Consider the following 12,375-nt stretch of genomic DNA (forward strand, 5'->3'; position numbering starts at 1 on the left):
AATTAATTGTTGGTATGGTATTTAAAATTAATAATTATTGAAATAATTGCATAAAATAAATATATTAACTTTTGTGAACATAAAGGAAGGATGGGATGAGAAAAGCCATAAAGCTATGCTTGTCTTTTCACTCCGTTTCCCCGACAGCTGCCCATGCAATTATAGACACTTATCCACAAATAATTAGGGATGGGCATGGCAAGTTGGGTCGGTTTTTGGATCACCCTACCTTATCAGATCCGATGAAATTATAATTTTATCCCATTCGATCTGATAGATAATTAAAAAGAATCGATTTGATTTGATCGAATTTAATTTTAATTAAAACTCACAAATTTTTAATTTAAAATATAAAAAAAAAACTTAAAATAATCGTTGAAAGCATCAAGCTTGATCCCGTATTTTGACTAAAATAAAAGAAGGGAAAAGCGTGTAAAAAACATTAAAGGAAATTAAAAAATAACTAAAATAATAGTCGGAAGCGACGCCTAATATCATGCTTGCCACGCCTAATATCATGCCCTCCCTCGGTAACCATGAAAGTGGTAGGAATAGGAATGAATGGATTGCAGATTAGGGTAGTAAAATAGTCCTCCAAGTCATGGGATATTGGGTCATGGGAAATTGTATTCATTCCTACCGTAGGAATAGGAAAGTAAAAAATAATAATAATTATGCATTAATTATTCGGGTCAGGTCGGATTGGATAAGATTATTTTAACTCTAAATTTGACTTCGATCCGACTCCGAATATTTTAATTTAAAATCCATCTAAACCCAAAAAATTTTAAAAAATTTGACCCGATCGGGTCGGATCGGATCGGAACCTGTCGGATTCATATTCCATGTCCATCCCTAATCGTAATAACTTCAACGAACATGAAGAATACAATACGTGTTTAAATATAGGTTTTTTAAAATACTCATATTAATCAAATTAAAATATAATAAATAATATAAAATTATTATATATTTTAAAATGTATACTTAAATTACTCGAGTTTCCGAAATAATGAGATCTGTCACGTAGTATATATAAGAACATTTCACAAGGATCTTGTTTTGAGACACTTCACTTCACGAGAGAAAACAGCAGCGCCAAACAAGTGTCGGCAAAAATGAAGATTCAGAATTTGCTTCCCATTTTCATCTTCTTCATCAGCACCCAAATCACCCAATCTCATCCAACACAACCACCACCCTCTAGTTTAGATAATCTCACACTCACTTCATCCTCAACAAAACCCTCCGATGGAAACCCCAGGGGAACCAGCTGAAACTATCAACCCAAACTGTGCTAGCTGCAGTGTGTTGCTTCATAGCCTCCGTCGTATCCAGCGGAGGAGGTTTGTTTTTCTCCGTTTTAACAATTGTGGCGGATAGGGCCGGTCCAATAAGTTTTAATGTTCTGGGTGAGATAATAATTTTGTATCCCTATACTTATACCATATAATAGAAAAAACATAAATATTTTTTTAAAAACAAAAATGTAATAGAAATTATAGTCAAACAATATAAGCATCGATAAGATGTTTTTGGCTAATTTTTTTGGATCTTCGTTGTCTGCCCTAAGTCTTCCATCGACTGATCAGATATTTTGGGTTAATTTTTTTGGGCCAAATATATATATATACACACTATAAGCACTAGAAAACTGATATCTCTCAAACATGCTACCCTGAGCTAAAACCCATCTGACACATGTATTAGGTCAGACCTGTTCCGATCGGTCAGTTTATGGCCGCAGTCCTCCCAACAACACAGTTCGAGCTGCCTGGTATAGGGTCCAGAAAGTTCTCGTTGAACCCTGGTCCATTCAACATGAAAGAACACGTTCTTATTTCTATATTTTCGAACGCTGGGGCTGCATTTGGGAGTGGCTCTGCTTATGCCGTTGGGATCGTTACTATCATCAAAGCCTTTTATAATCGCAAAATATCGTTTTTGGCTGGTTGGCTGCTCATAATCACCACACAGGTAAATATCATTTTTAGTGAATTAATTTTATTTTTAAAATGTTTTTAAGTAATTAAATTAGTTATTGGATAATTTGTCGTGTAAAATTAGTTTAATACCAATTCATATACTAAAAAATAAGAGAAAATAATGCTACTCTCAAAAAAACAATTTATTTATTTTTAAATATACTCAATTTAATTAAAATTAAAGTTATTAAATTTAATGCATTGCTTATTTGTAAAATTTAATGGATAATTTTAAGATTTATGACTAAATAATTTTTTGTATAATACCTAAATTACTTATAATCTTCTATATATATATATATATATATATATATATATATATATATTACAAGAGAACTATATCTAAACGCATTCAATTTATGATCTTTAAAAATTTTCATTTAATTCTTAATTTTTAAATATATTTTTCAAGGCAAAAGTTTCTCGATATTAGACCTTGAAATTTTAGGTTAGCTTAATTTAACTTTTTTATTTTATGAATTCTTGGACAGTTTATGAATAAAAATAAAATATTAAAAATTAATTTTATATATTAATGATGTATATTTTTATTTGATTTCTAATAATATAATGTTATTTAATTTAGTAATAATATATAAAATTATATATAATGTTAAAATATAATATCCAGGTTATATATTTAGTTTATGATAATAATTATAAATTTAATAATATTAGTTGTTTCTATTTAAAAAAAAACATACACAGTATATAAATTATTTGTTCTTTGTACTACGATTTGTTGATTTTTTATATTTGAATTATCCCAGCAATCATAAATGCTCCAAACGCAGTGGCGGCCTCTAATTTAGCACAAATTTTTTATCTTTATAGCAACGATAAATAATTCTGGTCCCCAACTTTAAGGTAAATTAAAAAAATAAACGTGTTACCTTAAATATAAAGGTTAAAATATATTTTAAGTTCGTGTGTTCTTTATACGTTTAAATTTTAACTTTTATATTTTTAAGTATTTAATCATCAATTTAAAAAATTCAAATATAGTTATTAATAATATTAAATTTTCTTATTAAAGTCATCAACATTATATTTTGAAATAAAAAAAAGTCCTAACTTGTTAGCCATGTAACAAAAAATGGCATTGTTATGAACTTTAATTTGAAAAAATAGATTTTATTACGTTAATAATTAGATTAAAATTATTAAATCTAAAAAAGTAAAGAGATTAAATTCTTAAAAATAAAAAAATAGAGATTAAATTCCAAAGAAACAAAAAGTGTAGGGATCTGAAGCATATTTTAACTAATACAAAATATGCACTATATAGTACTAAGACTTTCTCTTTAATTCCACTTGCTTAATAATTAATTTCAAGTGTTAGATTATTTTTAAATATTCAAACAATTTTATAATTGTGCGATTACATATTATTTAGGGTAAATACACAAATGATCACTGATTATAAAATGTTATTTTGTTGAGTCATCCAACTATTTCTATTATTATTATTATTATTTTTACTATTGATAATATGGGATAAGTACAAAGTGATATTTGTTTAAAGACAACTCTCAACCTTTTTGACATTGAACGTTCACACCCCTGACATTCCTGTTGCTCAAACCTAAGACCTCAAGGAATAACAATAATTCATTTACCATCAAGGTCATTGTGGTTCGTGTCGAGTCCTTCGACTATTAAAAATTATAAAATAGTTCCTCGACTCATGACATTGTTTTATTGAGTCCTCGACTTTTAAAAGTAACAAAATGGTCAACCAACTATCTATATGTTCTAAACTCATCATTTTCAGTTAAAAAATTGATGGTCGTCTAAGTTGAACGTTAATCCCATGATAGTGATATAATAAAATCATATTTTAATGATGTCTACTGGCACCGTAGTTGCTTTCAAGCATTGGCTCGACAATATAATATTTCAAATATTGGCTCGAAGACATAATATAAACGAAGAGTCGATCCACAAAATACAGCTTAAACGATTCTAGGATCATATTTTATCATATTTCATCCAACATATTAACAACAAGCTCAAACACCTACCAATTTTTTAATAGAAAAAGACGAATTTGAAACATATGAATGGTCGGGTGACTATTGTGTAATTTTTAACAATCGGAGGACTAAACAAAACAACTTTCTATGATTTAGGACTATTTTATAACCTTAAATAGTTAATAGACTCAACAAAGCAGTAACATATAATAATGAGACCATTTGTGCCCTATGATTTGATTAGATTGGTTTTTTGGTTAATTTGACTCAAAATCAAGTAGCATATCTTTTTATTTGATCTGACATACATTTCATGATATTTTATTGTTTTAAACTCGATCTGACTTTTAGAAATAAAAACTCATCTTGTACCAACACAAATATATTTGTATTCAACAAAATAAAAAATAATTAAAAATAAAAATATTATATTAATTATTTTAAAATATATAAAAGGAATTATAGTATTGTCATAAATTGAGTAAAAAAAATTATTCACACTAAACTCAAACTTAATTTGATTCATAAAATTTACTACAATTCGTTATAAAATTATATATATTTTTAAAAAAAACTATTAAAATCAAATCAATTTTTACTAAAATTAAATAATTAATACATGGGATTCAGAGAATTTAACCCTCCATTTATCGTGCCGTGCCTTTTATTTTATGACAGTTAAGGCCAGAACCCAATAATTCTTTCCCTTCTAAATTAAATTAATACAACCGTTTGTTTTAGGCATTCCCCCATCTTCCTCCAACTTTCATTTCCAAGCTCCACAATGAGTTCTATGGAACTACAAGCCCCTAAATCTTCAGACCCTGAAAAACATGTAGCCACCGGAAGCGGCGGAAACCATGGCGATGAAGTCGAAGACATCTCCCCTATCGAACAAGTCCGGCTGACTGTGCCCAACACGGACGACCCGACTTTACCCGTATGGACCTTCCGGATGTGGTTCCTAGGATTATTCTCTTGTGCTCTCCTCTCTTTCCTCAACCAATTCTTCTCTTACAGAACAGAGCCACTCATTATAACCCAAATCACAGTCCAAGTTTCTACACTCCCCATTGGCCATTTCATGGCTACAGTTTTGCCCAAAACCCAGTTCGGAATTCCGGGTTTTAGATCGAAACGGTTTTCTTTGAACCCCGGTCCGTTCAACATGAAAGAGCATGTTCTCATTTGCATATTCGCAAATGCGGGTAGTGCTTTCGGAAACGGGTCGGCTTATGCGGTTGGTATAGTTAACATTATCAAAGCTTTTTATGGTCGGAGCATATCGTTTTTTTCCGGTTGGCTTCTCATTATCACCACTCAGGTAAAAAGATATACCTAAGCTAAGCTTGCTCGTCCAATAAAAAATCAGTTACATGTGATTCTTCTTCCATTTCTGGGTTTATTTACCATTTATCTCCTAAGCTATTCTCCACTTGTCATTTGGTATCTCATTTTTCCCTCATTTTACTTAATTTTTTTTTACTGATTTTCAAATGCAATAAAAGTAAATTCCCGAGTCTCTGGAGGAAAGAAGAAAAATCTTAGCCTAATTGATAAATTAGTAAATAATATTAGTTGGTGGCTAGATTGTTAAAGTCATAGCTTTGCTTGTTAATTTAGTAATTATTTGGATAATCATTGATGTGTTGAATAAAGATTAAAAAGGTGGTGGGCGGTGCAGGTACTAGGATATGGCTGGGCTGGGTTGCTGAGGAAGTATGTGGTGGAGCCAGCTCACATGTGGTGGCCGAGCACCTTGGTGCAAGTCTCACTTTTCAGGTTAGTTTATTATCTATAATTTTGAAAAGTTTTACCGCATAACAATCTTAATATACGGTTAAATAAATGCGTTATCAATTTTATTATTATTTTTTTAATAAAATTAACAAAAAATTACTGAAAACATTATTATTACTATCGATTTTATTATTGGGTGTTTTATCGAGCTTTGTAATATAAACGGTAAAGCGTTACCTAAAACATTATTTTTTCTACTAGATATATTACCAAAACCGGTAAAGTGTCAAATAATAATAAAACTGATACAAATAATAATGTTTTCGGTAATTTTTTATTAATTTTATTAAAAATAATAATAACAAAATCGGTAGCGTTTTTCCTTAGCCATTCACATGAGATTTCTCCTATAATTTTATAACTTGTAATCCTCTTAGTACCCGGGTTGCGGGAGTGCGGTCGCACCCACTAAAAATTTTAAAACTTCTTATATTTTAAATATTTTTATATTTTATATAAATTATCTAATTTCGTATATGAGATTTTATAATTTTACACCCTACGTTTTTAATATAATTTCTTAAAATTACACCTCCTAACATAAATTTCTAAATACATCCATATTAACACACAACTCACTACGCCACTCTCCTTTTTTTAAAAAAATTGTATCTTTTAATTAAAAGGTACTGTTTTAAATTAATCTTTAAATTTTAAAAGAAAGAATTAGTTTAATTAGGGATGGAACCAGGTTACTGATGGAGGGGTATAACCCTCGCCTTTTTAGTTCAATTTTTCTTTAAATTCTTGTTACTTGTGAAATTAATGTATGACCATCTTAATTTTTTTTAGTTATTAGATTTTAAAACTATGAATTAAGTTATATTTGTAATTATCTATTTATTATTTATCGATTTTAAAATCAACTAAATTACATTCTAATTATTATTATTTTATTGAAATTTGTTTATCTCAACCAATTTGAACGTTAAAACAATAGAGATGGGAATCGTTGCTGACTTATTTTATTTACCAATTCTCCACTTGCTTCTGTATTAGGGACTGTTTGTTTATTTTAGAATGATTAAGCACTGAATGATTCAAAGGTTCTGTATGAATTAGCTCTGAATGTGATATGTTATTTGATAATGGCTCTGAATCATTCAAAATGTACTTCTGTGCTGAATCATTCAGCATTGTTTTGCTGAATCAGTCAGCACTGAATCATTCAGAAGTACGAAACAAACGCGCTGAATGCTGAACGATTCAGCATTCAATGCTAAACGGTTTAGTAATTAACGGTTCAATAATTAACGCTAAATGATTTCATTAAGAGATAAGCAAACCATTTTTTATTCATATGGTGTGAGCAAAAATCAACTCTATAATAGTTAACCATAAAGAAGAAACAACCGAGTATGGGGGAACGTAGGCCCATTCATTTTTTTGTTTTATCACACAACAAAACAAAACCCTCTCTCAGTTATTGGTATCGCCTATCGATACGCTGCTTGCTTTGATTTGAGTTTGACACGTACGTATAGAAAGAGACTATCACGGAAATTATATAAAATTATAAGTTAATATTTACTGTCAAAGAAATATTTTTATTCTATAAATAATTTTTAAATATTATCACCAAACTTAAATCTTAAATTACACCTTCTAAAATTTAATCCATAGACATGTATTGATATTTCAAGTCAATGGTATCGCCGATGGAGATGGTCATTGGGTCATATCACATGTCAATGTCATGTCCGGCTCTTGCGGCGTTTCCTACGCGTGAGCTGGTCCATTGTTTTCTCATCCCATTTGCTCAAAACCGAAGCAAAAGTAGCTTTAATTTAGAACCGTCTTACATCAATTCTCTTATTAAATAAATCATAATCTATATTTTCTAAAGCCATTCAAATTCCAGTCGAATGAATAATTCGACAAGTCTTCGCAGTTTTAGTCAACTCAAACAATCCTTCCAGCTGCTGTCAGCCAGTACAAAACTACAAATGGGCTGGCAAGACGTTTTCGTTTTGTTTGAATATTGACCAGATGAAAGGAGGAAGAAACACATACCTGTATATATTAATACACACACAAGTGGGTCAATCAGTAATGATTGATTTATACACACGAGTAGGTCAAAAATGCCAATCCACTAGGTTAAGAATTAGGGATAACAATTCAGCCAAGTCAGCGGTATTTTCTTCATCTCATCTCCTACCTTAATCCCCCGTCTCAACCCCACTTAATCCAATTTTATTTCTTTTTTAACTTTACTCTTGACTCGAGTTTAAAACTATTTTGCAGACTTATCCCATTTTTTAAAAAAATAATGTTTTACTAATTTTACAAAACTAAATCAAATGATAGAATATTATAAATTAATAAATTATGGCAAAATATATGAAACATGCTTATATAATTGAAATACATATTATAAATTCTTATAGAATTAGAAATTATAATTTAAAAATAGTTATAAAATTTGAAGATGAACATTTTAATAAATATATCCTGGACAAGACATATTATTTACCTAAACCTAAATCTGGAGAACAGAATGAAAAATCGACCAGAATCGCCCTGTTGTAAAATCCGATTTTTCCCAGGAGAGAATCTCATAAGGTCGATCGGGACAAATCGAAACCCATTGAGTCAATAATGTTTATGATTCTTACCGAGAACCGTTAATGAAATCATGCGGTGCTGGGGGGGGGGGCATCCAAATCATGGTTGGTAATTGATAAACGTCTAATTAATCATTGGTAGGAGGGCCAGCCTGTGAAGGAAACTTAGCACCTAAAATTAGTGATGGGATATTTACTAAATCATTACTAAATGGTCACTCCTTACTGCTCAGTAGCAAAGGTTTAAAGCAGGTCGCATCAACTCTACTGGAGTATTTATCAAAACATGTACTAATTTTACAGTCATAAAATAGGGCCCGCGTGGGTTTCCAGACTCGGGCTTATTTTACTAGCTTTAAGCTCCAGCAATTAAAACAAGAGTATCTATCAAAATATATGTAGTTAATGATATGCAACAGTTTCGTACTGCCATCAACGTCCAGTTCATCATGGAAATCTTGCAGCCAGTACACTTCATGATGTTTAAATCATACTGCCATCAATGTCTAGTTCATCATGGAAATCTTGCAGCCAGTGCAGTTCATGATGTTTAAATCCAGTCATGCTAAGAAAAAAGAAAGCATAATCCAAGCAAAATGGTCCTAGTACCTTGAATTGTAAACTCTCTGATCTGAATTGCAGGGCTTTGCATGAGAAAGATGATAAAAGTGACCAACGAATGACAAGGGCAAAGTTCTTCCTCATTGTACTAATTTGCAGCTTCTTATGGTACATTGTCCCGGGCTACCTCTTCACAACTCTTACCAGCATCTCATGGGTGTGCTGGATTTTCTCCAAGTCAGTTACCGCCCAGCAAATTGGTTCAGGTCTTAGGGGACTCGGTCTTGGAGCCTTAACGCTTGATTGGACTACTGTAGCATCTTTCTTGTTCAGTCCGCTCATCAGTCCTTTCTTTGCCATTGTCAACATTTTTGTAGGCTATGTGTTGATAATTTACATAGCGATTCCTGTAGCTTATTGGGGCCTAGACTTGTACAATGCTGGTAGATTCCCCATATTTTCCTCTCACTTGTTTACAGCCCAAGGTCAAAAGTACAACATAACAGCAATCGTTAATGACAAGTTCGAGATTGATTTAGCAAAGTATGAAGATCAAGGTCGAATTAATCTAAGCATGTTCTTCGCCCTCACTTATGGATTTGGGTTTGCCACGATTGCATCAACAATAACACATGTGGCCCTGTTCTATGGAAGGTAAATTTGTAGTCATCCTTCTTAGATGCTTGTTCACATCGTAGTACTTTATTTTTAAGTTTACATAACTGAACTCGATGATAACCCTATTGTCAAACTGTTAACAACAGGGAGATATATGATCGATATAGTGCTTCTTACACGGGAAAGGAGGATATTCACACAAGGTTGATGAAAAGATACAAGGACATACCTTCCTGGTGGTTTTACGCTATGCTTGCTGCAACATTCGTAGTATCACTGGCGCTCTGCATCTTCTTGAATGACCAGGTGCAGATGCCATGGTGGGGACTCCTCTTTGCTGGTGCAATGGCCTTTATCTTCACTCTTCCAATTAGTATCATAACTGCCACAACGAACCAGGTAAATTAGTTCATTTAGAAAATAAAGTAAAATTCCACTTATAATATTTAGAGGAGAAGCAATTTTACTGATTTCATTCATCATGCAGACACCGGGCTTGAACATTATCACAGAGTATGTCATGGGTCTCATATATCCCGGAAGGCCAATAGCGAATGTGTGCTTCAAAACCTATGGTTATATGAGCATGGCTCAAGCAGTCTCCTTCCTCAATGATTTCAAGCTAGGACACTATATGAAGATACCTCCAAGATCCATGTTCTTAGTTCAGGTACTTTTTCTTCCATCTATGATCCATCGACATATATCTCAATGACAGCACTAGTTGAGGATGATCTAGTAAATGAATTTTTTTTTCTCTTGGTTTTCTTGTTTCTCTCTAAGTGCATAGCGGCTGATGTAGTTAATTTATGTTCCATTTCAATCCTCTTATCTAGTTCATAGGAACCATTCTCGCCGGAACAATCAACCTTGCAGTGGCATGGTGGTTGCTGAACTCTATCGAGAACATATGCCAGGACGATCTCCTTCCAGCCGACAGTCCCTGGACATGCCCAGGTGATCGAGTCTTCTTCGACGCATCGGTCATATGGGGTTTGGTGGGCCCCAAGAGGATCTTTGGATCTCTAGGAAACTATCCATCGATGAATTGGTTCTTCGTAGGAGGAGCATTAGGACCCGTCATCGTTTGGGTCTTGCACAAGACATTTCCCAAACAAACTTGGGTTCCACTAATTAACCTTCCGGTTCTTCTAGGAGCAACAGGGATGATGCCGCCAGCAACAGCAGTAAACTACAACTCCTGGATTCTAGTTGGAACTATTTTCAACTTCTTCGTATTCCGTTACCGGAAGCAGTGGTGGCAGAGGTACAATTACATTCTATCGGCTGCTCTGGATGCGGGGGTGGCTTTCATGGCAATACTGTTGTACTTTTCGGTGGGAATAGAAAATAGAAGTGTGACATGGTGGGGCACGGAAGGTGAACATTGTGATTTAGCAACTTGTCCGACAGCAAAGGGAATAATGGTTGATGGCTGTCCAGTGAAGTAATGAATTCACTCAAGTGTTGCACACTCTAGAATTAGTAAGGATTATAAAAAAGTGTAGTTAAAACCGCGAGGTTTCAACAGAATTTTCAGTGTCTTGTAAGGTATTATTCAAAATAAACTTTCCTAAAGGTTCATTCTTTGGATTTATTTCTTACACAAATACCACCTTTTATGTCCAAAGGAAGTCATCATGAGCACCAGACGTCCTAAGTTGGGAATACAAAGAATAATTGTACATGATTATATCAGCTCTATATTTAATATCTCGAATTAATAATTTGTTTTCAAACACCGAGTATACTCATCCGTTGTCAGAATGAAGAAGGGTCTTGGACAGCCACCTACGCCATCTGCCTTGGACCCAACGTGACATCACTTTTGGAGTGAAAAATATATCCCTCCTTTGAAAATATTTTCCTTTGGTATTTTTCAATGTTATAATGGACTCAAATGTGATAATATATTATTGTTGAAAAGGATGAGAAATGAGTATGGTGAGAAATTAATTAGAGAAATAGGATGAAAGTTATAATCAACACTACAGTTGTTGATGGTTTAAATTTGATGTCTTAATAATTTTATTCTATTCTTTTATATATTGCAAGGATTAAATTAAAAATATCTTTGTTAAAATGAAAAATTCTAGGAATTGAGGTATGTGGTTTTAGTTTCTAGAAATTTGTATTTTGGTATTCAATTGAGATGATCTCTTTTTAATTCATGTAACTTTTTGAGATGTACATGTTGGCAAGACGATATGTCGTCTCATAAACTCGAACAACTTGATTTCAATTTGAATTTTATAAGTTTGGTTCGAAAAAAATTCAAATAAAATTTCAATTATAAGATATAACTAATTAACTCAAAATCTTTTCAACTCAATTTGATTTGATTTAATATAAAATTCATCCTTAAGGCCTAAAACAACAAACAACGAAACTAAACGGGTCAAGAAAAAACAAACCTTAGTACAAAAAAGAAGCAAACAACAAAGATAGTCGACCGTCGATTTATCCATGAAAACTTTATTTGTGTTTTTTAATATAACTTGGGAAATTAAAGAAGCCACAGCTGTTCAAGTGTACACGTTTCCCCTAATTGTGTGCGTACTGCGTAGTGAATATAAAAGGAGTTGCCATGTTTAAATAATAAAGGATTTTTTATTCGTGTAAGTTGGCGAAGATACTTTTTTCCCTCTCTACACTACGACGAATTTGATAATCCAGGCTAACAGTACCTTTCGATTTTGGTTCAAAAACGAGATCTGTATCTTTGTATGTTACTTTTTTTCATTGTTTTCATCTTTGTTTTCGTCTTCGCTTTGATGATGATTCTGCAGATGCTTTTCTTTGACAACTTTCATGGCGGTATCGCTGCATGTTAATGGCTGTAGGCTTTACTCTTTCTTTTGATTCTCT

General features: G+C 32.4%; 1 protein-coding gene across 2 annotated transcripts; it reads left to right on the forward strand.

Annotated features, from left to right (window-relative positions):
* Positions 1–1,722: 1,722 nt before the first annotated feature.
* On the forward strand, positions 1,723–11,100 carry LOC120127535 (oligopeptide transporter 4). Of its 2 annotated transcripts, none has more exons than XM_039145418.1 (6): positions 1,723–1,977; positions 5,646–5,743; positions 8,971–9,543; positions 9,654–9,906; positions 9,995–10,177; positions 10,344–11,100. In XM_039145418.1, the coding sequence occupies exons 1-6, from the start codon at positions 1,738–1,740 to the stop codon at positions 10,956–10,958; spliced, it is 1,962 nt and encodes a 653-aa protein (XP_039001349.1). In that variant the 5' UTR covers positions 1,723–1,737; the 3' UTR covers positions 10,959–11,100. The 2 variants fall into 2 exon arrangements, with proteins under 2 accessions (XP_039001349.1, XP_039001345.1); XM_039145414.1 differs by lacking the exon at positions 1,723–1,977 and adding an exon at positions 4,717–5,285.
* The last annotated feature ends 1,275 nt before the right edge of the window (positions 11,101–12,375 follow it).

Source organism: Hibiscus syriacus, unplaced genomic scaffold (assembly GCF_006381635.1).
Source record: "Hibiscus syriacus cultivar Baekdansim isolate YM2019G1 unplaced genomic scaffold, ASM638163v2 tig00001478_pilon, whole genome shotgun sequence".
Lineage (NCBI taxonomy): Eukaryota > Viridiplantae > Streptophyta > Magnoliopsida > Malvales > Malvaceae > Hibiscus > Hibiscus syriacus.